The following is a 27,810-nucleotide window of genomic DNA, read 5'->3' on the forward strand; positions in this document are numbered from 1 at the left end:
CAGTTGAGGTTTCCTAAGCAGCTCGCCTTTTAAAAGACCCTGTCAAAGCTTCAGAGGAGCTGCTCCGCCTTGACGATGCACTCGGCTGTGGATAAACCTTCACTCATTGCTCAAGGTTGAACAACAGAGACTTTGCATGCAAATCTGTGATGGGCTGCCCAATTCTGTTAACTGGAGCAGTGCTGAGAGGCCCATGAGAAGAGGCGCCTCAAAGGTCATCAACGATTAGAAAGTACGGAGCGTGAAAGCAGTGAACGCTGGCTTTCAGAGACTTTGGGGATGTGAACTTTGCCAGGCAAATACAACCAAAATAACGTTTTGCATCCTCTGACACTGGGACTTTGGCACTGGCAGAAACAAACTGACTGTTCACTGCATATTTTACTTCCCCCCCCCCCATTCTGTCTGAAGAAAAGACCGAACATGTGAATTTATCAAGACTTTTAATAGTTCTTTTTCAAACGATGCACACACGACAAACAAAAATCATGTTAATCTAAATCATCTGATTAAACATCTGATTTGTTTTGTTTGTTTTACAGCATTTCACAAGAATCAGCCGTCACCACATACAAAGACACACTCAGAATACACAGCCACCTCTCTTTACAAGGTGTTAAAAGAGATGCAAACATCCTGTAGAGCCGATAAAAAGGGCTTCAGTGTACTAACTCGGGGAGGGTGAACAATTAAACTAGTCGAGTCTGCAGGTAAAACAGGGACACTGGATGTTGTTCTAGCCTTCTGTAAGCTAAGACCGTGTGGTACCTACATGTACACTTATTACTTAGAAGTGTTACAAACCATGACAACACAAGAGTAATCTCACCTGAGCCTTCATCTCAGGTGGCCACGGTACTCTGAAAGCTGCAATGAGGATACAGAGAGAGCAAAGTGGCACAGAGAGAGAAAGAGAGAGAGCCCAGGCGGCCGTCACTGACGCAGGTGGAAGCAGCAAATACAAAATCCTCAACACCTGAGGCTCTCTCTCAGTGTGCCACATGTACACCAAACAAGACTACAACACAAATTAAACCTTGGAATGACTTCATAAGAGAGCAGGCAGTGGACAACCGCTGCTACTCCAGAAATTCTGTCAAAACAAAAGAAACACACACACAAACAGTTTCCACGCGCACACATCAGACATTCTGCTTTCAGAGACAGCAGAGGATCTGATCCCACTGCTAACCACAGACACTCAAGAAAACTCTACAAAATGACAAAGACAACAATAATGTAGTTTTTTATGAGTCTCTTCTAAAAAGGCGCAGACAGCCACCTTCCACTTCCCACAAGCGGACAAGGGGTAAGGAGAGTTAAAGCCTTTTTCTGCCGCATTTGAAAGTACCCCAAATAAATGCGCCGACAGTGATGATTCACCTGCTGATTGGAGACGCTAAAAATAGACACTAATTTGCAGAGAAGTGGGGCCAGATAATGATTAAAGAGCCTCTAGCAGAGAAAACAGTCACAGGAATGCAAGTCATACAGCTGTCTGCCTCCAAAAGAATGAAGGTCATGACATGATGGCTCAGGTAGGGAAGAAACTGAAATGTGTGTTGAACATACAAGAGGGGACAAGATAGCCAAGACAGTGAACCAGACTTTTCTGCAGTCTTAAGAATAATAATAAAAAACTATCATGGGTCAAAATGGGACAGAAGTCATTATTAACCATCCTAATTAAACTGCTGGATGACATACAGAGTGCAGCCTCCAGGCCCCACACAGCACGAAGTGGCTCTCGCACTGCGTGAGCTTGTAACATGGTTCATCGGTCAGGTGAGGGAGAAGGTGCCAGGATTCTGTGAGGGCAGCGGCCGGGTCCATGTTGGGGTGTTTTCAGTTCTTCAGTATTGCCTCGTAGCTCTGGAACACACACTGGGAAACCTCTGGAGCTCTGCACTTCAGAGAGACCTGATAGAGAGAAGAGTCGGGCAGGGAATGAATATGATTTGACTTAGAAGCTGGTATGTTACAATGTTTTGAAAGAGACGTGTTTCAGGAACGCCCGCTGTGGGACGTACAGTATGGAAGTTACCACAGGAAACAAGTCACATAAACCTTTAACAACAAAATACACCAAAGAAGCTAATATATGATGATATACCTAATCATGTGGAGACACAGTAGCTTATTCAATGACAAGCCATATTCCAAAATTGAGAGAAATGTCAAGCAGAATCAAGTTAATTAGAGAATGATATTTCCAGGAGACTAATTCATTCAGATGAGGGGAAAAAAGGAGTTTTGGATTGAAACTCGCGTCATTTCGCAGATAGACATACAGAGAGAAATATAGATACGTAGACACGCTAGAGAAAATAAGAGGCAGCCTCTCCACTCTTTGATGTTAGGCTCAGCTGGGAGCAGCTTTAGGATTTGATACCCCCCACCCCCCCACTGCCATCAGCAATCATACTGCAGATGTTATTTCGTCAGACCCAGAAACACACACAAGGAGACAGGAAACACAAGGCAGCTGGAGCTTTGGAATAATTCTATCAGGACAGAAATTGTCATGGTGTTGCAGTAAACACTTAAAAGCAAAAAGAATATTTCAAAATGTTTCACAAATTAATTGCTGCACAATCAAAACCAGCTGTTTCCTCTTATGAAATGGAAGCCTTAATAACCCACGTGTCTGATGTGGGAAAAGTCCCCCCCCCATCCATCTCTGTCCACAAGGAGCAGCTCTGCCTCGCGCTCGCTGTTGTTCTTTCAGCTTTCATCACTGTCATTTCTTAGAATCACATTTGTTCCAGTGGAAAATAGTTCGGGGGGGTCACAGCGAAAGCTTTGCTGAAGATAGCAAGAACGGGCGCTCTGCGACTGGTTCTGAGCATTAAATACAAATAACGCAGAAAGACGAGAACCTAAAAACAACAATACAATGTCCAGGGAACGTCCTGCTGAGTTTTAAATATCTGCATTTCGTTACTGAGTTACTTATCTTTTATTTCTTTGATTTAAATAAATATTTATTTTTGCTGACAGTGACAGCAGAGAGCTGGCAGGGAGAGAGTGATGAGGTCCTCCTCAGTACAACCTCATGACAATTACAAAGTACTGCTTTCAGTATTTAAGCCCTCACATGTCTGTGGGAAAATGGGATATAATATCAATATTTTTCAACATACAGTGTCTAAGTTAAAATATCCCATATTCTGACAACACTTTAATGTTTACTCTTTGAGACTAGCACCATTAGTATAATCACAGTGATCGAGATTTGGTGAGTGACTGGTGTGAAATTCACACCAGGCCGCTCCTCGACTCAATGTTTAGACCACACAAAGGGGATGGAGTGAGTTGTGATGGGTGCCACAGAGCTGCAGTGGAAAAAAAGGAATAACAATGTACAGCACCTTAAGAGTTACCTCTGTGCACTCAGGGCTCTTTACCATTGCATGCTACTGCTGGCCACATTTAGACAGCTGCTCTCCTGTCAGCGGGAGGGGGTGGGGGGGGTGAGGAAATGCAGATCCTCTAGCCACTGTGTAGGGCCTGCTATTAAGAGAGCTAGAAACTGCGGCACACGTGTGTTCAGTCAAGGCTTGCTGGCTTGCTGCTAAAATATTAGTATTATATCAGCAGTGACACATTCACCTATGGGGGAATGTAATACAAGTACAAGGGCAATGAAATGGACAAAAAAAGCAACAGGGAGCTACAGTAATGATGAAGCAGGGTACGTGGATTGAGAATTCTTATTTTTAATCCAGCTTTGTTTCATCATCATCAAGATAATGAACTTCAAGAATCAAGATGGTTACGTAACTCTGTGTGTCTAATGCTTAGTTACAAAAACAATGGCGCAATCATGTGTGATGCAGGTTTTTCTTTTCAACCAAAATCTCCTGACAGCCTGAAAACACTGCAGGAGTCTGTAAAAACCTGCATAAATTGGGAACTGGAAGTGCTCTGGTTCTCTGATGAAACACCGCAATCGGACAAAAAAGGTGACCGGTCAATGCATTATTTGATGAAATGATGTGTATTGTGATGCTAACATTTGATATATAGTACTGGGCAAAAGTTGTTCAATAAATCAGAATGCATGACAATGAATTGTTTAGATCTTGTCCTGTATCATTAAATTGATCCTTTTAACATGTCAATTGTATATGTACACTTAAGGTGGGCAATATGTATAAAATCCTCTGCCATGGTGTAAGTCACTTTACATTGTCATACAGCATTTTCTGGAAAATCAATTAATGGATGAAATAAGCTGATGGCCGTGTCTGTTTCTGGTTAATTCAGTTAATTTAACAGCTGAGAAATAAAGGCACTTCATCATACTGGGCAAAAAAAAAAATCTATAAAAACCCAATAATAGCACACAGCAGTCCTTCTCATTGATTTGTAACACTACCCACAAAGGTCTAATTCTGAGATATTAAAGGGATGGATACAACAGTATGATGATGTTGCAAAATCTCTCTTTACATAGTATTATGGTATATAGATGTTCCTACTTTTGACCCCAAAACAGACTTGTGAGAAAACACTCGCTCTATGCTTGTGTAGAGGAACGGCAGATATGTTTGTGTGTAGGGCAGCACATCTATTTCCGTGTTGAAACTCACTTTAACCAAAAACCCCTCGAATTACCAGCTCAAGAGGTGGGGAGAGAAAATCATCCAACATCACTGGCTGCACAGTTGCCATGGGGACAAGAAATGGCGGAGAACACCATGCTTCACGTTAAAAAGTTAAGTAGTGTCCCAAATCTCTACTAAAAGTATACATGAGCTCTGACGGAAGTCAGTGAAATTAAAAGAGCTTGTGAGAAATGAATATTTTAGATGATTAGGACTCTTTGTCTTTAACTCTAGAAATAAGTTTCTTTTAAGTGTGTTAACAGTCAAGATCAACGTGTCATTATTTAAAAGGGGGCAGTAACAACATCTTTTTTTTTCTTTTTTTTTTAAGTACATTAACATGACTGAGCTCAGGATCGCATATAGGACTGTCTGCTAAATGCCAGAATTTAATCAACATTTGCATGAGGTCACCATGTGTTTGGCTCTTTGTCACTTGAGAGCAGTTAAGGGAGAGAGATGCTGAATGTCTTAAAGCGGTTACAGAACAAAGATGCACCGATTGCAATTTTCCTGTCCGATTCTGATTTTATAATGGTCTGACCTGCCGATTCCAATTCACTGTTTTTATTCTACTTACCTTATTTTAGTGTTTACTCCCAAACTGCTTCAATCTGCTCACCTTACTTTTCCCTGCAGACACACACCTACACCGGTCTCTCTCTTTCTCTCTTTCTCCCCCTGTATCTGTCTGCTCCGTTGACTTTTTAAGCTTTTACATCACTCTCATAGACCTGCCGGGGCACTGCAGATGAAAATGCAAACTAATGCATCAAATGGTAACATTTATATGTTTTATATTGTACACAGTCCCATTACAAGTAAAATAGTTAAACGAAAGAGGAGTGGAACCCGATACAGTACGAAGGAGACCCCACTGTTTTTGGCCGCAGCAAGCAGCTGTTTTCAGCGAGAAAACTCCCTGAACACTCCCTGCTCAGCACCAAACGGCAGACAGACACGGTTAGCGACTAGCTGGTGAACACAGTGAAGCATTTAGCAGCTGAAAGAGTCAGATGTAATAGTTTGTTTTCTCAATATCTTTCATGAGCCGTCCACCATAAATTAATTTTCCAACTGTAAGCTATTTTCGTTGTGCATTGCATTGAGTGGTAATGGTCTCCATTAACACGATTGCTAACCCAGCTAGAATCAGTATGGAGTGTGTAACTGGGACAGAGTTATAAGTAGTGAGGCATCATGGGAGAGCTGAAGCCAATCAAGTTTTGAGAAACGAGAAAAGTCTTAAAAATGCATGTGTAAGCAGCAGCAAAAAGCTAACACGCCACTATACGTCTCCGCTCATGGCAATGAATAATAACCGTTTTTATGTCTCGTCTTCAGAAGCACAATAAATATCCCGAAAATACGCGGAGGCAGGGCTTTACTTCTTCAGGTCTAAAAATAGCTGCTGACAAAAGGCTTTAGCAGCTTGGCTTTAATGTGCCGTGCCAAGAGAGTGCAGGGACCACGCAGGAGCCAGCAGCTCGGAGAGACGAGCATCAGAGTACACACTGTACATTCAGCACAGTTAACTTGAAAGTCTAGTCTTCTCTCCACTAAACAATTTATGATCCATCTGCAAAAAGTAGGGGAGCCTTTCCAGCCCCACTGAGGAACAGTTTGAACTTAAAAATGAACATGAAATTAAAATGACAGGAGGAGTACAGAACAGAAACTGCTTAAGGTGGACGAGAAAAACATCCTGAATTAATGAGGTTGTGCCACAAATGGGCGCACAGGGGAAATAAAAATGCAACTAATCAAGAAAACGAAAAATGCACATCACCTCCAGCAGGAACAAATGACACAAAATAAATACTCTACAAGTAATTAAGTTAAAATCAGCATTCATTTCCGTCTCATACTGAATCTCAAGTTAGTACTCCGTAAGTCATATTTTTCATATACATGTTGGCGCACTAAACTGAGGAAGCGGGAACCAATTTAAAATTCAGAAGATTTGATGCGCCTGAGCTGGGTGACAGGAGACAAAATGACAGTTAATGCCACCTTATAAATAAAAACATGACCTGAAAGCAGACTAAGGGGGCGGGGGTGTCACACCAAGGTTATCATTCTGGACTAGTCATGCAGAATTTCTAAGCCAAACACAATCCATCAAGAGCGGAGACCGTGGTGCGCTGACAAAGACAGGCTACAAAAACAAAAGAGAACACAAACGTGCGCACACACACACACACAAATGACTCACCATTACCAGCGACACACAATCACTGCACAATCAACCAGCCTCCCCCCTTCAGCACTCACCATTCATTTCTGCACATCAATCTCCGCCATGTTTCTGCATGTTCAGATCAGCCTCGGCTACATCATTTGTCTTTATCCATGATGTGCAGTGATGACAGTATTTTGTTAACTCCGTCGTACTGACTTAATTCAACACATCAGGCTCTACTTTGGGTCTTTCCTAAATTGTATATGGGACCGTACATTAGTGAGACTGGTGCAGTGCCCGTTCACAGGGGCTGATGTGACGCCTCCCTGCGCTTTTTAGATTGTACAATGCAGTGATTGTTCAAAATGTGCGTCTGACATTGGTTTCACCTACATTATTAATAACACAGCATGAATGACACTGAAACAACACGACAATGGTGGAGATATTACTAGATAGTCAGTGCTTCCTTACAACTCCATTTCAACACATTCGTTTCTAACATATATTAAACCTGCGTGGTGACAGAACTAAAGCGCAGCCCGCACCAGTCTGCTCTGCGCTGTTCTCTAGTATATTTATTCATTCTTAACGTGTCGCGTGTCCAAATTGCACCAAACACGACTCTGCACCTTGGGTCCACAGCAACACACCCACCACGAAGTCGTTTGGATGAATGGTTCTTGACATAATCGAAATACAAAACACACACACACACACAGAATTCTGCCTTTATTTCCAGCCCCATGTCTTGTAATAGTATCTGCTCTCCTGTAATACTAATGATGTAAAGATCTGCTTGCTCCTCCTTTTTTTTTTTATTTATTCATTACATGAAATTTAGAAACACCTTGTAGACTTTTAAAGTTTACAGGAAGTGTTCTGTATTTTGCTGAGTATCCAAGTTTGTTTTCAATGAAGGAGAGCAGGTAACCATTATGGGGACATTACATGTTTAAAAAACAGACAGTAACGACAAATTAGAGAAATAGATGTGTTATGAATGTAGTTAAAGAAAATGTGTATATGTATACCAACAAAGAGAAATGACTGAATTATGATTAGTGTTTCTTTTGTTTATCTGTTTCTGTTTAATGCTTGTGTGTTTCTTTATCATATTTATTTATTTATTTTGTTTCAATGCTGCTTTGGGTAGAGCAAGGGTAAAAAAAAAAAGTTAAGTATCAAGTGTAGGCACAATAAGATTAGGCTTAAGCCTACACTTTTTTTCCCCACTCAGAGAATAAAATGTTTACTGTTTGGTAATTTGTTGTTACCGTGTATAATTGACCAAGTCAAGTTTCACATCTTCAACAGAAGAAGCGGTTCCTAAATATGTTGCAGGTATAATAATGTTAACAAATTGAAACCACATACACACACATAGAACATATGTTGCCTTGTTAAACCTCTTCTTATCAGTGCGTCAAACTTAATTCCCCATAATCCTGACTTTATTAAAGAAGTTGGACACCATACGTTACAAGAGGTCTTTGAAATGGTGTTCTCTGATAAAATAATAAAAGGTCCTTACTAGGGCTGATTAATCGTTTTCTAATAAAAATTGTGATTTGAAAGAACGATTACCTTATCGTGAAGATGTAGGTGAATTATACAGCGCATCTGACCCGTTTTAAAACAGTCGTGCAGTTACAGATTCATTACGTTGTCATCCTTGTGTGACAGACCTGGGCCCTGTTTCAGAAAGCAGGTTCAACAAACTGAGTGTAAACCTGAACTCTGGGTTTACGAACTCTGAGCTGTCAAACTCAGAGTTTCTGGTTACAGAACAGGTGTTTAAAATTAGTTCAGTCAACTCTGAGTATGTTGAACCTGCTGGAAGCAAGTACGTAGGGATGAAAAAAAAGCCATCATCAGTGGAGCTCCGATACTACGATTCACCATGGCAACGGGTAAATTAAGGCAGAGCCTCCATTTTAATCGGGTGGAGCTAGAAATATGAATGCGTGTCAACGCGGACCATGATAGGCTCTAGAACGCAGGAGTGGAGGAAGGATCGATACGTTAACAATATTACATTTTATACAGCGTTGCTCATTCATCATTTACCAGAATGGAATTTCCTTAATGAAAGATAAAGTGCTGGAATTCTCCTACAGCCTGTTATTCTTTTTAAATAGCTACAGTCCTGTTTATTCAGCTGTAACCTGACGGGACTAAATGCCGGTGGCAATGAAAATATTAAATCGAACAGATTAGACAGTTTAGGCTACTCATGGACCTATGATTGTAAAGTGATAGTCCGACTCAGTAGGGCTTTGGCTAATATTGGCTATTAATGATTTTTTTTTGCAGCGGAAAATGTGTCTGGGTTCAAACTGACTGAAGTTTTAGACGTCTATGTTACATAAATAAAATCTTGCTCATTTCGTATTTTATGAAATGCTGTCAAAACACATTCAGACTATCAGCAGATAATGAAAAACTCACTTTTAAACTACATTTATTTGTTTCAGCTGCACCGCAGTCATCCTCACTCGGAAATATTCACACCATATCCAGTTGATAACTACAATAGGAATTTTCAATCTGTGCGACCACATTATGAAAGGTTACTGTTCATTGATCAGTTTTATACACATTAGTTTAAACAGTATACTGCAGCACTGTAGCGCACGGTAAGTGTTTTTGTGCAACTGTTGCCAACCTGACAGCTGCCTTAATGTCCACAAAGTCACTGAGTTATAAAGGATAGTAGCTTAAAGATTTTATTCTATGCCGAGGATAAATTTTCGATGTTCAAAGATAACTCTGTCCATACATCGATGACAGATTGATCATAAAAGCTGTCATGTTCAAGATCATGTTTGGGTAAAAAAAACTAATAACTTATTTAACCGTGATTTCAATGTTTCTAAAAACGCAATTGCGTTCATATATGTGCTTTGATATCGACAGTCTGAATGAGGAAATGTCACACACTCTCAGGCTCCGCAGGAGGGGAGGAGTCAGAGAGAAACTCAGCGTTAGTTGAAGTAAACCTCCTCTCGAGCAGGTTAGGTTCACAGACCTAGAGTTTCAGGGTGTGTACATTTTACAACAAACAAAACTAGAGGAAAACGTGTGGGATAATGGGGTCAGCTGAACATACACAGGCAGCGGCTGTGCTGCGGTTTTGTCCACTGTCAACTCACACTGAAGTGTTTCAGCAGCGGAGCGTTTAGCGTACACGTTGTTAATTTGTCATTTTGTGTGCTTCAACTACAGATAACAGCTCTCTGTGTGCCGTTCCTTTCTCTGCAGGCTAACGTTACATACCCACATTTGGAGCGTTTTGCCCGTCTGATTTTGCGGAGTTATTCAGATTTTGCTTATTTGTTCAGTTGTCCTTGATTTTTGTGCTTCTTCCAAGGTTAAGTAGGCTATGTAGTTAAATTGTGTCTTTTTTTGGTCTGTTTTAACTGTGTTTATTGTTGATGTACGATTAGGAGTTTTTATTTTGAAAATCGACCGGATTACCTATGCAGTTCTGTGTCTGACTTCCTGCCCGGTTCAACTGCTCTGTGCTGCTTGACGGCTTCCGTCAAAAATAAACTGGTAGCGAATACTGAACTTTAGCAAAACTTCAATAAAAAAAATCTAAAATTGAACCGTAATTGCAACATCTGGCAGAAAAATCGCAATTAGATTTTCCCCCCAAATCAAGTCCGAACTGTCTCTTAACCGCCATTTCTTGGCTATATAGTGATATGACTCAAACTCTTGATTTCAGCTATTACAACTAGTATAGTACTCACTGTGTAGTTTGGGTTTCCTGTCTGCACCCTGAGCTCAGCCAGCACCCAGATGCCATTAGTGAGTTTCATCGACTGATACAGCATGTCCTGACCCTCCACTGTGCGTTTGGCTATGGTGAAGACATTGCTACTCTGCAGTTTGTTGGAAACTGCATCTGTTGAGGGAACATAAATCAGAAATTAACACAACACAGTCAACATTTTAACTCAACTTATACCGTCCTTACTATCTGAAGAAGCTACTGTTCAATTTTAGTTTTCAGTTTCAGTCAATTAAATGTAACAGACATTACGGGATTTCTTTTTCCCGTATCATCACCTAAAATTTCACTCCAGGCTGTCTGTGCAGCAAAGATACAGTCACTAATTTGGAATAATCTTTTCTACTCTGCTTCGGTCTTCCTGCTGCGCCCCAGTAGGATGCGTAACTCTCTCTCTTTGTTCATGGAGAAGAAATTTAATCTGTGGGGGGAAATCTCCATTAAGCTGTCATTTTAAATTCTTCCCCAGTTCAGCTGCTCTCATGCTTAGGTAAAACTAAATTATCACACGTAAATAGGGACTGCAGCTGATGAGTTCTCATCAAATGCAATTTGCTTCATTAGCGGGGATGTAGCGAATTTGTGATTGCCACTGCTCTGTCGGGCTATTTTCAAATATAAAGAAGCTGCAGTATCTGGCTGCACAGTGTAGTGTTTTTCAGGTAATGCACTCCGTTCTCTTTTCATCCTTCTCACCTGAGTTGAGATGGCAGTCTTTGATTTGAAACTGGGACTCGTTGTCATTAGGAATGTCTTTCCATGTGGCGAGGAAGACCTGTCGCTCTGTGGATGAAGAGACACGATCACTGGATGAGTCCAAAGACAGAGCACAGACTGAAATGTACACAGTTTGAGAATAACAACAGGATTTTTGGTCAAAAGTAAACGTACACACTGCAGTGAATAAAAAAAGTTAAAGCAGCGTGTGAGTGGACTGATTCTACACTAGATATAAGGTTTCCTGCTGCGGCTTCGGAGCATTAGCTTGCAGCCTCTTGCGGCAGTCCTGCTGCTAGCCCCGTTAGGAGGCTCCTCGAGGAGAAATGCCAACACGTTTTCACAGAAAAACATACCAAACAGCAACACACACAAAAAAGGTACAATCTCGGAGCAACTGTGTAGCCCAGAGAGGCGAACGAGTCCAGTCAGGCGGACAGACTCACACACATCTACATCACGCACTTCTTTACATGCTCACAATGTGCGCTCACTGAAAGACTGACGTCTGGGTATGTCGTTGACGTCAGCAGGGTTCTGAAGCTTTTGAGTGAAGAGATTTAAGCTGAAAAACACTCACCCATCTTCCCGTCCTCTACAAACAGCATGCTGATGGGGTACTGGCAGCTGAAGTAGAATACGTCAATGTTGTTCTTAACAGCCACCTGCGAGAGTGATTACATCCGGGGAAGGGGCAGAGGAGGACGACAGGAGGAGAAACAAGAAGCAGTATATGGGTAATTACTTTTCTATTACTAAGTGCCCTTCAAGGAAAGGCATTGCTGGTTTGTGTGCTGTTTACTGAACAAGAGGCTGAAGTCCTTTGGGCATCTCACTTTCTCACATAGTCCATCCATGTTCTTTACTAGTCTCCCATCATAGTGTATCTGACAGCAAGCATGAGGCTTATTCTTTTTGCCAACAAATATTAGCAACAATCTTACCAACAGCTATATTTATCAAAACTAACTTTTTCTATAAACTGCCTTTAGAAAGTGCTTTACAAAAGGATAGAAATACTAATGAAAATATAAAAAGGAGATAAGAATAGCAGACAGTGGTTGAAAATAAAATACCAAAAATAAAAGATGAGAAAGATAAAAGACAAGACAGTGAAGTGAGAGAAAACAAAAATAGCACATAAGAGCAGGTCTTTATTTTCAAAAACAAAGAATCAATTTGTTAGCCTAAGCTCTCTCCTAAGCTCCGTCAGGCAGGGCCCGTTGACAGTCTATGGGCCCTGGTGGCAAATGTACAAGACACTGAAACCCGAGAACAACTGTGGTATAAAGGAAGCACCCGAAGTATCAAGCGGTAGCCTGTGATATTGATCAGGCTGCTCAACAAAGAAGTGCTGAGAGAAGGACAGTGAGTTCGGTCAGAGAATAGCAGATGAAGGACTTGTGAATAATTCATTAGGGCATCTTATTCCTGGGTGCAATGCAGGACTGCCAGTAAAGCGGCGAGTCATACACGAACAACACAGAGCTTCATTCTGTATGTTTATAATAGAGCTCTTATAGTTTACAAAGTATAAGAGGAGGTCAGACACCACAACGCTACTGCACGATCACTTCAGGTCTTGTGTGCTGGACTGACTTAATCTACTAGACTAGTGGTTCCAAAAGGCCTCTCTTTTACACACAAAGACATTTTTGTGCTCCCCAATACTTTCATACCCTTTCTGAAGTACCGTTCACATTCTGAGTGACAGCATGTGTCTTAAATGGTTCACATCCACAATGACCTTTGAAGCCAAGGCTTATAGCAAAAAACATTTCTGTGCCAGAAGTGAGTTCAGGGGTTAGGAGAAAGAATGGAAACATTTACTAATTGAATGAACATGTGTATTAACACGACTGATACAAATAACAAACAATAACAAATTGTGCAAAGCAAACAAAAAAAGTAAACTACATTTTATTTCCTGATATGTTTGGGATTGGAAGACCAGGGGAACTGTAAAACTGACATCTCGCATTAAATGTAATATTGTAGTCCTGTACTTGTTAGTGAAAATATATCGATTGTATTATCAATTAGTGCACGTATATATATCAAAAGATCTCCAGTGTATTTCATTTTCATTTGCCCCCAGCCTCTCCATAAAATGCAATCCTGGAGTCGATCTAAGATGCTGCCGCAATTTTGGCCCAGTACTGGAGAAATTTAAGCCCTTTGAACCAAAGCTGAAAACATAAGCCGATGGACAGAAAATGAATCGGCAACAACACTGATAATTGTTTGTGTCATTTTTAACTAAACTGTAACTTAAAAAATTCTTTGGTTTCAGCATTATATGCCTGTTTTCTAACAAAACAAGCTCTCTGAATTAGTCTGAAAATTGTCATGGATATTTTTAACTTCTTTTGACCATATACAATCGAGAAAATAACTGACAAATGAATCTATAATGAAAACAATCCTTAGCTGCGCCAGCCTTAACTCAAGACCATCACAGTAACATCAGGCTAGGCTGCTTTTTGGAATTCCTTTACTACCGAATAATCATACTGTATATGTCCATTCCTCTACATGCAAACCTGACAAAATCACTTTGACGTCTTTAAATTGAACTGCTGTCATTGCAGAACGGCATGAAACTTGCACCCAAAGTTGCTGATGCATCTCCCTGAAGTGTGCCGATATGTGATGAAAGGGTTCTATTGACTGTGGCGGTGTACAAGCGTCTACTGGTACTACACATCAGTAGAATAAAGAGCACCCAAAATAATTTTCCGGGACATTATCTTCCATCAAGACAAAAACAACTCAAAAGGCTCTTAAAATAAAATATCTGAGAAACTGTCAAAACAGACTATAATACCCATCAAAGCAGCGCCCAGAGGCAGCAGAGTAGAAAGGTTAGCAGAGCTACAGATGCCTGGAGAAACAAAAGAGCCATGTGCTGTGTGACCACTAATGACTGCCCACACCTTTATCATCCCCCTCGACACTCTTATCTTCTCTCTCCAGCTGCAAAGAGCACCCGTCCACCATTCTGCTCAGTTAAAAGAACCACCTTGATCAAAACCAAGCCAGCCACTGCCGCTCCTTTTATTTACAACTTATCACTAGTCACTCCCTTCAGAGAGCTGTTTTATGTTTTAATTCGGTTTCATTCACAGCACGGGAATTCAATAGTATAGCTGAATAACAGTGAGGACGCTTTACTAATCGGTTAAGACACATGGCTATATTTTCAGAACTAAACTTACAGTCAAGTCCATGAACACATCAACCATGAAGAATTTTGATGTTTAGTTCTGTAAACTTGGGACAAAAAAAGATTAATGACTACAAAGTTGAAATTCGGCAAACTTTAATTCAATACAGATTCAAAATGTACACTGTGTAAAAATTTAGACTACTCTCCAACTGTCAAATATATGCTCCAAAAAACAGCTGGCAGCATATCACGAATCAGGTCATAACTGCCGCTAACTGCCGTCACCTAGCTCAGTTAGCTACGCAGCTAACTTAGCAGACCTATTAGCTGACTGAGTCCACAATGAGCACCAGAACCGGAGCAGGCAGGCAGCAAGCAGGCAGAGTAGCTTCCCAGTGAACACGGCCTGACTGGGACCAAACACAGAAACACAGCCTGAGGTGATTTAAAGCGGGGGGAGAGGTGTCAAGCAAGAGAGACATGAGAGAGGCAGCAACAGCATGTACAACCAGATTATTTTCACATATAACTCAGTGAATTGAGGGATTACTTCGACCAAACCAGAGCTGGTGATTGTTTAAAGCCCCTCCAGCCAGTTTTAACTGCCGTTTTTGGTGAACGTTCTTTCTCAAACAGAGAATGGGGAGGTGGTTAATTGTTGACAACCAAAAACTGTGTTCGCTAACGATATGCTGTGTTAACATCGCTACTCTGTAAAGTTTAGTACACTTTACTGTCTGGCAGGAGTAGCTATTACTTACCCATGATAGAAACTAATGTGCGAGTATCAGGTGTTATCAATCACACAGTCGATGGTCCTGTCACGCACTGCACACGATAACTCCCACTACGTTTTATGGTGCGCTTACTTTACCACGGGGGTGTAGTGGGGGGCGCCTCCGACGATGCATTGGTAAAACGGCCGTCAGTAAAATGCATGTTGCAGACTGTGTATAAGACGGTGGCAGGTGAAAGTGCGACCTGTCATCTGTCCTCCAACACTGCACGCACAGATGCCATAATGAACATATCTACTGTAAGTTCTAAGTAAATGACATGATAAATTGGTTTGCTAGCTCACAACGATGTTCATCAGTTTGATGCTCTGACTTAATGAGGCGTGACAGTTTTTTTACGAGGCATGACAGTGCGCCTGCGCAAGCTTGGAGAATGACGTATGACTTATGGAATTACTATAGTCATACGTCACCATCCCGTTTTAACAACTAAGCAACTTTTGCAACTTTGAGCACAAAATTAAGCTATTTTTCAAAAAATATTTGGCGAACTCTGTGGGTAATCAATATTGTAAGGAAAATATGAAATATCATAGAAATGTCAAAATACACTAGAGGGGGGCTTTAAAACAGCGGAAAGACTAACCATGATGTTACTGTCGATTTTGAATGAAGAGTGTTTAACCATGGGTTAACATGGCAATTAATTTGGTGAAAGAGAGACACTTGGATTCATATATGTGTAAGAATATTTCCTTTTTTGACATTTTCTGGGTTAATTTTGTTTAATTTATCTTATCTTCTTTAATTTAATTTATCAAACTAAAAAAAGCACTTCGAGTTACAAAGTGGTATTATGACACAGGACAGGCCGGGGCTAGCTTTGTTGGCAAGCTAACTTCCGTACATATCTCTTGCAGCAAAATACACAAGATGTCTTTGACAACGTCAGAATTGTTACTTCTTCACATTCTGTTGATAATGTTAGATCATTTTTGGAATATTTTAAACTAAAATTTTGGCCATATCTTACACATCGCACGTTTAACTAAAGTAAAGTCTCTTCTTACTGGCTGTGTTAGCAGCCATGTCTGTTTACTCTGAGTGCTGTCACCATGTTTGATGCCCTGGGCACAGTTGAAAGCCACGTCAGCACAGTAAACTAGAGGCATCAGTGTCCTGATAAGGCCAGTGATAAAAAATTAAAACAGTTGGCATCCATAACATTCTTTGCTTTTAGTCTGTATTTGATATTTGACAATCATTTTGTTAACAAGCGCTGTCACGAGTTCAATGCTCAGAAATTCAGTCCCAAGTCAGGATTTGTGGAAAATGGAAGGAGGAGGGAAAGAACTACTACTACTGCTGCTGCTGCAGCAGTTCAACAGAAACAAAAACTACCACAGACACATTCAATTCAGGGGAAATGAATACAGTGAAGGTGTTACCTGCAGGTTGCTGAGAGGCTCCATCTTCATGACAGGTCCCACAGTACTGAGGGGAAGAGCCACTTCAATACTCTGGTTTGGGTTAAGAGGGGTTAGAACCTGGAGTGGACCAGCTGGAGCCAGACCAAAGCTACAGAGGAACACAGAAGGTGGGAACAGTGTCACAAACTGTGAAAATATATACAAATCTCAGCACATTGCTTACCAAGTTAGATGGTTACCTGTTTCTGTTAAACTGGATGGCAAAATCAGTCATGACACTCATAGCTTTATTACTGAGAGTCATCTCCATTTGGATGACCCCAGCACGGCGGGCAAAAGTGCCTGATATCTCCAGACCTTTGGCCTTCATGGCTGGAAGCCAAATCTGAACAGAGACAAGATCAGTTATATCATTAAGGATCCCGCCACAGCTTTTCATCATTCTATAGTAGGTCTCATCCCAGCTTATCAAGACTCACAGTTTTAGGGGGGCTGTATGCTCCCATAGTCATACCAACGCCACCTCCGAGATCGAACAGGTCATCCAGTCCACCACTAACAGGGGCATTGAAAGAGGCTGGCATTACAGCTGGCGGAGCACCAAAAGCAGCGCCCATCTGTGGGTCACAAAGGAATACGTTACCCTAACACGTTCAGTGACACCCTTTATTAAGCAATCAGAGCCCAACAGAAATTCAGACAAAACTACTTACAGCAGGACTTCCTCCAAGGTCTCCGCCAAGCTGAGTGGAGAGGGGGCAACACAAAAAATTCAGGTTATCTATTGGTGCAATACTAAATAATATTCTGGAAGGGTTTGAAAATGATTGACAGAGGGGTGTGAGAGTCTAAGACATGTCTTTCTGTGAATAATGATAGCTATGGGGTTTACACTATTAACAAGTAACACTAGAAGGAGAGCAGTACGGGAGGATTTCTCTTCTTATTTAACTGACCTTTTACTGTCCATACAAGGCCAGCTAGTGGCTATTGACATCCAATAGGTTTCGCTCAAATGCTACTCACTAAATGTGTCTATTGGGATGATCAAAAGTTTAGGGGTATAGTGCACAAAAATGGTGGTGCAAAATAAATAAATAAATAAATAGTGATCCAACACTGTGACAAAGCTAAACTACTGTGTATAGAAGGAAACACTTAGACATAAAATATGGATGAGATTTTCTAAAATCTCACTTAAAATGGAGTGGGAAACATAAACATTAAATAAAGTGCAAACGAGCACAGATGACTGCTGGGGAGGATTATTTAGAGGACACAGTGGTACAACAGGGGACAAGAGGGGGTTCTAGGCTGGTGCTGGCCTTTACTGGTCCAGCGTGGTCCCCTGGACCAACCTCAGTGGGGCTGTAATCTGGGGGCGATGGGGACTGATGAGGGAGCTGAGGTGACTGAGGAGTGTCCGTCCGCAGGGGAATGGGCGGCTGATTGAAACATGGAACACATCATAGAGTCCAGAGATAAGAAAAGAAATGGACTCAAGGATTTAACAGCATGCTTACTGTAGATATCACCGTTATACAAGATGCTGAATGAAAATGTCAGACTGATGCATGGGAATTACAGTAAAACAGCAGTGATTAAATGAATTCTCTAACAAGGCCTGACATGGTTTAAATGTTTTGCCCTCTCCCTCCTTGTATTTACCGGCTCAGACTCATCCCCCATCTGCAGGTGCAGCATTGAACAAAATAGGAAAACACACAGGAGTCAAGACAAAATAAAATAAAAAGCACCAAAAGGAAGAAAAATACAAAGAAACATCACTGCCACTAAGCCACTTACATTAAGCCTTTTACTGAAATCAACTAAGATGTGCTATCCAAGCCTTTCAGAGCATCTTCACTAAAAAACTAAACAGCAGTGTGCAGAAGACCTACCAGGCTGTCCAGTCCTCCTCCAAGAAGGTCCATAGCACCCAACTGCATGCCAGAGGACGGGGGTGGTGTTGGTCCTGTGGTGGCGGGAGGTGTCAGGTCCAGATTAAGCAGATCTCCTAGGAGGTCTCCCTGAGATGGGATAACAGCAGGGGGTGCCTCAGAAAGTCCAGCAGCAGAACTTGTGTCTGGGCTCTCAACACTCTCCCCACTATAAGAAATAAAACAAGAATTCATTAATTTAGGTTATGCATGTTATGTCATTTATTTGATAACTATTACTGTTAATACTCAAAATACACTCTAAGCCTAATTTGTCTTTTAAACTGCTGATATAACTACGCCCAGTCCACTGAGAAAATTAACAAGTAGATGTGATGAGCTGTATTCAAAAGGCAGGAAGGAACAAAGAAGAACAGCTGCATAGCTTGATGCTGCTGGAAAGTACACTACTCAGTAGATTCAAAGGAAAGCATAATGGCAGAGTCAAGAAGCTAGGTCCACTTAGGTAAACAAACCCCTTTGGCTGCAGTGTTTAAAAAAAAATAAGAAAAGTGCATGACTCACGATCCAGCACTGCCAGGGAGTCTCTTGTGCTGAACACCGCGGCTGCCCTCAACAAAGGCACTGGGAGGCTTGTGGTAGACAGAGGCCAGAGTACCAATATGGCAGATGAGCTCCTCCAGCAGTGTGGGCTCAATCAGATCTGTCTCCTCAGAGATCAGGGGCTTCTCAGCCAGAACTACCTCCTTAGCAGCCACAGGGTCTGTGGAGAGCAGACGCCAGTAGATGTAACCGCGGTCCCTGAGGTCTGGGTTATCAGAGTCCTGCAGAAAGAGAAGGGAGCATGAGGAGGAAGGATTATTATTCATAGAGCTTGTTTAATAAATACTTAATGTTAAGCCTCTTTTCTGTCTTGGCCCACGATATGAGAGACTGAGCAGTGATTCAAAGATATCAAAAAGTCAGCCTTAGTAGTGCTAGGACATTTTAATACTGTGGAAAAACAAGCTCAGGGTTTAAATAAGCTTTAAAAACAACTAAATGAATGTATGCATTAATATATAAACAAAATGCAAACAAAACATGGCTCTCAATTTGAATTAAATTAATAAAAAATGTTGTTTTTTTTAAAGTTATGGGGCCCATTTTCTCCAAATTGTTGCTTTGTGCCTGCCTAATGTGTTGTTACACACATACAGGTACCAGTTTACTGCTGTTGTTAAATCTATAGAAAATAATGCAACACAACAGTAGTCCTGTAATAAATTCAGTGTCAGAAAGACACAATGTCTATTGACTCAACTCATTGTAGTTATCTGTGGTGTTGCATTAGACTGCAACATAATGAGGTGTTTCTGGTACTTCATAAATGATGAACGACAAAAGAAAGATGCACCAACTCATTCTTTCCATGATGATAATATTTCTACTCTAAAATAAATAAATAGAAATACATGCACAGTTTATACATACAATGGGCACAGATGCTAAAGCTAGCTTCTGATCTGTTTTACGATAATACTACAAATAGGTGGATCTTTATTTAGGTACATTTTGATACATCTGATGTTGATTGCTTAAATAATATTACATAGAAATGTCTAAGAATGTTTGTTTTAAATTTTAAAATCAACTTGCTACCTAAAACCATTAAAACACAGCAGAGTAAGCTCAAACTGCTGCAGTCATTACTGAGGGAAGTGCAAGGCTCCAATTCTCCAGTGTCCCAAGAATTATAAAGTAACAGAGAACTCCTTGGAAAAGATACAAACAGAGTTCTGGAGCAATGTCAAAGGCCATGTCTGATGAGAACAATTTACACAAACTAGGAGGAGGAAGACATGGATTGTGAGTTCAGAGTAGTAGACAGCATAGGGAGGATTGTCAGACATCTGTAGACAGAGATGACGACAGGAACATAAAATGTATGTGTCGAACTATGTGTTGTTTTGTTTCCCTCCTCACCTGTGTGGCAAGGCTCAGCACCTGCTGCACTAGCTCCTGGGTCTCAGTGGGCTTTTTCAGGAACAACTTGACAATTGCCGTCAGTAGCTGCAGCTGCACCTAGAGGACAGTCACCACATACAGGATGTGACAGCTGCTCACATACTACTTTAAATACAGCGACTGTAAAGTAAAACTTTCATACAGTAACAAGGTGCAGCTTAACAAATATCTTCTAACAATGACCTGTACTGATGCACAGTAAACACATAACAAACAAACATGTTTAAACTTCTTTTACTTTTCACGGCTCCAGTTTCCCATGGATGACCCACCCTGCTAAACAGTATTTAGTCCAACTATTGGTTGAATTTGTTGTTACCAAACACTATTCAGAGTGAAGGCTAGCTTCTCTACAACATGTGTCTGAGCCAGATACAGAAAGCGTTACTGTAGTATTTTTGCTTAAGCACGATGAATCATTTCTCTCACAGTTTCCACAGATTTTGTCAGTTAAAAGACCAGTTCTGTCATACTTCTCAATTTGCATATGGGATGTTACCTCCATTTTTAGTGCTGTGTTGCAGCTTTAATTATTTCCAACTATAGAAACCAAATTATTCTACTTAGTGCCAGTACTACAAATAAGTGGTGCCAAATGGAATTCATATTTTTTAAATAACAACCTCTCTGCACTCTCCTAAACACACCTGAGTGCTTTCATCATGGAAACCCTCCAAAAAGCTCTCCAGCAGCTCATCAGCGTTGTCAATGCGCTCAGCATACTCTCCCACAATCCAGATCATGGCAGCACGTGCCTCCGGCTCATCCAGGGAGTCCAGGTTTTCACACAGAGTGGCAATCACACTCTCATACCTGGAAACAGTCACACAAAACAACGTTACATGCACTCAAATGTTTTCAGGAGAGACAAAACAAATTAACACAGGCAAGGTCCTATAATTTAAATAAAAGTGCATTGATCAATCAAGCTGACAGATAAACAGCCGCCATATCACCTTATAAAACAAGGTAGCAAACAACTACCTGATTTCACACCCTGCACACAGACACACACAGAGCAACATGAACATTACTTTGGAGTAATGTGTTCTGGCAGCCTGACAAATTTAAATCCAATTTTCACCATCCTTTTAGATTTTGTGTTTGGGTCTTTCGCTGGCTAAATGCCCAATCAGTAAATGTTTTCTGAAATAGTTAATGAATTCCTGTGGTTGAGGCACGTCTGATCTGCATAAAATGCTTGATAATAAACAATCCCATTTGCATAATGATTTCATTACAAGATATGACAAGGCAGAAATAGTTAGTCGATGTCTAATTAATAGAAAAGGCAATGGAAAAGTTTGAGTAGGTAGTGACTCATACAGCTCAAGGCTAGGGCCGTGCCGAGCTGGGAGCTTTGCAAAACTGCTCCCTTAGAGACCCACGACACCACGGTGATGACGCCATGGTGAAGTTGCGCTCCAGCCAAATCTGCCTGACCTTTGACCCGATGCAATCAAGCCAAGGTGTTAAGTGCTGCCAACTACAAACACTCTCTGTGTTACTGAGGACATTTTTTTTGTCTGAAAGCTCTCTTGCATGTCTTTTGGGATAAATGCCAATCTGAAAACACATTTTGGCTGTGTTATGAGCTTTCACTCTGCCTGGTTAAAGACCAAGAGAAAATAATCCGAAGGTCAGTGAAGTGAAACAGTCCAAGTTCCCAGTCCTGATGAATGTATCACACATAAAGTAAAGCACAGACTCCTCACTCTGCATTCCTCAACCGTTAAGGCTGAATCTGAATAATGAACCTACTTGTTGGGGTACTTGCGGAAGATGTCCTTGATGACCACAATGGCCTCCTGCACCACATAGTTGACCTTGGTCTGGATGAGGTCTAGCAGTGTGCTGACACAGCGCTCCGCTGATTGCTAATGAATGCAGAGAAGAAGAAAAATTGTGTCATGATTGACCTGCAGATTAAAAACAGTATAGACAAAAGCATATAAAATGTGTGCATCAAAAATTAAATATTCCTCTTTAGTTTCCTCTATGTAAATTACTTGAGTGGCTTTATATATTTAAGTTGAGTCTTAAATAGCCCCTCAGGTCTAGGCTTCAACAGTAAACAGTCCTGTGATCCTTTTATGCGTGTTCTATTAAAATATAAGAAAAATGTTACGTACTGTATTACTCTTACATGTTCATGGACACCAAAACAAACAGTATTAATTTGTTAAAGGAATTAACACACAGCACTGTCATGTTGAAAGAGCTTTTCTTGTGTTCATTATTAAAGCACTACAACATGCACCAGTCACATGCCTGACTGGTGGCCTTTAATCTTTTACGGTGTTGTGATCTGATCGATCTACTACAAGTAAATAACAACAATCATATAAAGAAATGCTTTGTCCTTGAACTACATAGATGTCACGAGGATTTGGCCAACAAAGCATCTACCGACAGTTTGACATCATCTTCACCCACCTCTACTTTGATGGCACAGCGGCCAATGGCTCTGACCGCTTTACGCACAAAGTCCACATCCACCTCAGTGGCGTACTCCTTCAGCTCAGCCAAGACCTACAGCAACACAGGCAAGCATCAGTGTCACTAAGATGATCTTGTAAACAATATCTTTGCTTTTCCAACTCACGGATGTGTTATAGCTGTGGGTGTGTTACCTGGGCGATGTTGGCTTGAGATGCTAGGCGAATCATGATGTCCAGTTTCTCCAGTTTGACATAGATTGGGTCATTGTACTTTACAAAGAAAACCTTCATCTCATGTTTCAGAATCTCTGGGCTAAAAGAAAAGACATCAACATTTCTCATTATTTGCAGCAATAAACTTAGGCTGTAACACCACATACAATAAAGTAAAGGGAATCCAACTGAAAATCTACCGTGCTGCAGTCAATGCTTTTATTAGGGCCTGCTATGGGTGTAAAGAATAGTAAAGACACCTCCCCAGGTCATGGCCCCAGATTTACCGTCTCTGTACGATGAGGTTGATGTTTCTAAGAGCCACATATTGCAACTCGGGCTCAGCAGAGAGGAGGGTGACCAGCGGAGGGGCAAGCTTCTTCAGCAGGGTGCCATAGTAGTCCAAGTCCTTGGGCAGCATCTCCATGAACTTCATTAAAACTTTAACTGCTGACAACACCACTGCAGAGTTGGCATGGGAGAGCCGTGGGGTCACACGCTCACAGATGCTAGCAGATGTTGATGATATTGGGGGAGAGAGAGCAAACATTACACATTTTCTTTCTATTTCACTGACACGCAGTGTTAATGAAGGCGGTGCCACCTCTTACCTTTGGGACTCGCGGTCATCACGAGGTGTGTAATTTGCCAGGCAGTCAAGAATGAATATCTGCCCCCATTCTGTACACTCATTTAAAGCTGTCAGCAACTTGTTGATGGTCTGAGGGTTCAGGTCCAGTAGATTACTGTTGGGGTGAGACTCTGCTATCTCAGACAACGCTGCCACTGCGTTTGCTACAACCTAAAGATGAAGGCAAGAGCACAGATAAATGCTGACGGAAAAACAGTAGCCACCAGCTGTATTAAGACACAGAAGAGAAATCATTGTACTAACACAATTCTGGCCACATGTTGAACATTTGTATGCCAGCACAGGGGCTTATCAGTTAAAGGCAGAACAGGTGCTTGTAGCCAGCGGCGTTATCCTGAGTAAGATATCTGGCTGGCTCAATAGCCAGCTAGTAACTGCCAGAAGGAGTCGTACCATGGGGTTAGAGTCAGAGATGAGGTCCTTAAGGGTGTCCAGGAAGCCTTGGTCCTCCACCAACTGGGCGTTGATATCATGGAGCTTTGCCACACACACAGCGGCCGTCTTCCTCACATATGGGTCTTCGTCCTTCAGACATTTCCTCAGTGGCTCACAGAGGTACTCAGTGATCTTGTCCACACGGATGCAGCCCATTGTACGAACAGCAAGCGCCCGGATTAGAGGGTTCGGGTCTTCACAGTCCTAGATGGGTGGTTTAGAGAGGTAATAATATAATTTTCCACAACTTTGTATTTATTTATATATCGTACTGCATTAGCTTGCTGCAAAGAATTAAATTAGTATATATTGGAGGTGTCATTCCCAGTCACACAGTGCTATGCAAAAATATACCCCTGTATATAATGTGAGCACAAACTTCTTGATCTAATAGCATTCCAATATTTGTTTTGTTTTTTTAAATACTTTGATCAGCTGAAGAACTCAAATACTGCACACACCTTTTTATAGCACTGTACCAAGCTAGCCCTAATTGCACTTCTTTTAATATAGTTTCTACATATTTATGACAGATAGCGCTTTACCTTTACAAAAGTGTTAACAGCCATGATAGCCATGTCTGGCTGACTCTTGGCATAGTTCATCAGGTAGAGGTAGACCAGCTTTTTCAGCTCCAGGTTGTCCGTCTGCATGCAGTTCACAACATCTGGGAACAGAGCGCTGAAGGAGGGACAAGATATTATGTGACTGCTGACCCAAAATGGAGGGTGATGTGTTACACTGCATTGTTCCAGTGTGGATATTTCTGACATTATTTCCTCTGGCTCACCTGACATCCTTGCCAACTGTCATAGATGCAATGACCTTCTTCACAGCCTCCTTCTTCTTCTCTTTCTTATCACTGTTTAGCTCTGCCTTGAGCTCAAAGATCTCCCCTGTATGCGAAAAGAAGCAAAGGGGAATCACACATCACGTAATCCATTTGTGATGTAGGCCGTGGAAAGGAGGACAGCACTGCATTGCCCTCATTTTCACAAATCACAAAGTGCAAACTAAAAAGTGGATACATTGGCATGCAACATGCAGTGTTCCCTTATCTATCAGAACCACTCATATATACAGAATGGGGACAGTGACATCCCCAGCAGTTTCTGATACTGGTGAGTGGTATTGGTTAGGGTGCACTAATACAAAAACTGTCCATATTTTGATGTTTAACGAGTCAGCAGATTACCGACTCTGACTACTAATGAGAAACGTCCAATGGCTGATTCACCCTATACGGCTTTCTATGGTCCGGTGATAGAAAGCTTTTACTTGAAAGCTGCAGCAGGATGTGTTCATTTGGCATTATTAGTGGCTGAACAGCAGCAGACATACAGCTCCAATAATACAGCGAATGAGAGTGCACAAGATATGTTACCCGACATTTGATGAGTAGGACTGGGCAATTATTCAAAATGATATTTTAAAAACTTTGTACTGATGTCCGTGCGTGTGCTTTGTCACATGTGCGTGACAGTGGAACACAGCTCACACACTGTCATCAGTTTGATTATATGAAAAAATATTCTTATTAAACAACTTTTTTCTACAACAAGGCCAAGCCAAACTTGTGGGTACTGTTGAGCAGGCGATAAAGATAAAGGAGCCAACCACCCGCTTCTCTCTATAGTACTGATGATGCCAGTCATTTTCCGAGTATTGTTACTGGCTGAATGCACAATGATATTTATGCCTACCTTATTACAGAGGAACATTTAAAAAGACTTTGTTTTTTCCTAAATGTGACTGTAGATATTGAGTAAAGCAGCATGTAACATGAGCCTCTCATGAAGGATGACAAGGAGTGTTTCTTTTTTGCTTTGTACAAAACTGCAGCACACTGTCAATTTTGGGCTTAACTTTAAGTCTGACTACTTAAGAGTTTCCCAGGCTCTGTAAACTGCTCATCATTGCCAATCTCCTTCAAGATGTTAGCAACAGACTGCACACAGTAACATCGGGGAGATGCTCAAAAAAGCAGATACTGAAAGAAACATGATCTTATATCTCAAGCAATCTCAACAAACATAAGGAGTCTATACATTATCACTCATAAGCATGTGTTTGCACTTTCTACCCCCTGTGTGTGGGGACATTCACAGCTCTGGGTTTTGTGAGAATAGACACACAATTAAAACAGGAAGAGTTAAATCTATGAAAGCTAATGCTCAATATGTCTAATCTGATTTACAATAACCAGACATGTTCAATTCTTGGCAACAACGTCAATACAAAGCAGGGCGATATCTTTTGGTTAAAAGGTCAAACTACTTCAGTAAGGCAAATATACTAAACAACATAATGCATAATATGCATTAATGTCTTGAATCTTAAACTGCATCTTTGGCTTCATATACTGAATAATAATGAATGGATGATGATGATGCTGTCAGTATATCCAATAACATTTTTCTGAAACCACAGAACAGTTTTAAGTTCATTGGACTATGTTAAAAAACTAAAAAACAAGTTCAGGTGTCCCTTTACAAAGATAATAATTCAGCACCACACAGCTGACTATGCCACAAAATCCCCAAAAGCACTTGCTTAAAAGCTATGCATGGATGCCAGCTTATGAATTAATAAATAGTAAGCTATCAGACCTTTCTTGGTAGTGGTGAAGTACTTGGAGTCCGTCATCTTCGATCCAAATTGTCGATTCTCCTGCAAAAGAGTGAGAAAGATGATTGTGTAATCGTTTCCTGAGTGGAAACTTGGAGCATCACAAGAGCAACAGGAAATTCTAGAAGTGCAAGCACAGGGAAATAAAGGGAATTCCTGTCTTCTCCTGAACAAATGGTGGTGATCTATCAGAAAGGAAACAATGGATTGTGCCAAGAAAACAAGACACATGAATCGTCTTGGTCAGCAACAATGTCTTCAACTTCAAATGTTTTCTGCAGCATGTATTCCCTGTAGTTGATTTCCACTCGTGACCCAGCACCTCTTTGCGAAAGACATTCACACAACAGTATTTCCTGCTATAAAATTACAGGGAACTGCTGCTTGATTTAATCCAAAAGAAAGGAACAGAAATTCAGATTCGAAAGTGAAACATGCTCCTGCTATAGGGAACATTTAGTGTACTGTTAAGGAACATGGCGCTTGTGCACACAACCATTACACTTCATATTGTGTTGCATTCGGCTCTTTTAATGTTTCCCTGAATACACAGTGAACATTTTCTGGTTGCAGGGTTAATATTAGTACTGATATTGCTGAGAATTGTGATGCTATTTACTGAGGGCCATCATGTATTGTAAAGCTGCAACAATTAATCAATTAGTTGTCAACTATTAAAATTAATTACCTACTGTTTTGATAATCAATTAATTAGTTTGAGTAGAAAATTATCTGATTTCGCTTCTTAAATGTGAATATTTTCTGGTTTCTTTCCTCCTGTATGACAGTAAACTGAATATCTTTGGGCTGTGGACAAAACAAAACATTTGAGGAGGTGAACTTGAGCTTTGGGAGACCCTTTTCTTTTTTTTCTTTTACCATTTTCTGA

General features: G+C 41.0%; 1 protein-coding gene across 5 annotated transcripts in view; it reads right to left on the reverse strand.

Moving 5' to 3' along the window:
- Positions 1-426: 426 nt before the first annotated feature.
- The window catches only part of ap1b1 (adaptor related protein complex 1 subunit beta 1), a 28,774-nt gene continuing 1,390 nt past the window's right edge, over positions 427-27,810 (reverse strand). For 3 of the 5 annotated variants that reach the window (XM_046034633.1, XM_046034634.1, XM_046034632.1), the window contains exons 2-23: positions 26,903-26,963; positions 25,084-25,189; positions 24,839-24,974; positions 24,252-24,497; positions 23,818-24,008; positions 23,494-23,715; positions 23,186-23,306; positions 22,989-23,084; positions 22,314-22,429; positions 21,200-21,365; positions 20,511-20,609; positions 19,110-19,369; positions 18,546-18,753; positions 18,003-18,089; positions 17,358-17,387; positions 17,124-17,261; positions 16,884-17,029; positions 16,663-16,792; positions 11,889-11,973; positions 11,288-11,374; positions 10,551-10,705; positions 427-1,920 (exon numbers count right to left, since the gene is read on the reverse strand). In XM_046034633.1, the coding sequence (XP_045890589.1) occupies positions 1,846-1,920; positions 10,551-10,705; positions 11,288-11,374; positions 11,889-11,973; positions 16,663-16,792; positions 16,884-17,029; positions 17,124-17,261; positions 17,358-17,387; positions 18,003-18,089; positions 18,546-18,753; positions 19,110-19,369; positions 20,511-20,609; positions 21,200-21,365; positions 22,314-22,429; positions 22,989-23,084; positions 23,186-23,306; positions 23,494-23,715; positions 23,818-24,008; positions 24,252-24,497; positions 24,839-24,974; positions 25,084-25,189; positions 26,903-26,939 (2,937 nt within the window). In that variant the 5' untranslated portion in view covers positions 26,940-26,963 and the 3' untranslated portion in view covers positions 427-1,845. Of the gene's footprint in view, positions 1,921-10,550; positions 10,706-11,287; positions 11,375-11,888; positions 11,974-14,613; positions 14,888-16,662; positions 16,793-16,883; positions 17,030-17,123; positions 17,262-17,357; positions 17,388-18,002; positions 18,090-18,545; positions 18,754-19,109; positions 19,370-20,510; positions 20,610-21,199; positions 21,366-22,313; positions 22,430-22,988; positions 23,085-23,185; positions 23,307-23,493; positions 23,716-23,817; positions 24,009-24,251; positions 24,498-24,838; positions 24,975-25,083; positions 25,190-26,902; positions 26,964-27,810 lie in introns of those variants that run through there. The other 2 variants (XM_046034635.1, XM_046034636.1) reach the window with 2 other exon arrangements.

Source organism: Micropterus dolomieu, linkage group LG21, assembly GCF_021292245.1.
Source record: "Micropterus dolomieu isolate WLL.071019.BEF.003 ecotype Adirondacks linkage group LG21, ASM2129224v1, whole genome shotgun sequence".
NCBI classification, from domain to species: Eukaryota; Metazoa; Chordata; class Actinopteri; order Centrarchiformes; family Centrarchidae; genus Micropterus; species Micropterus dolomieu.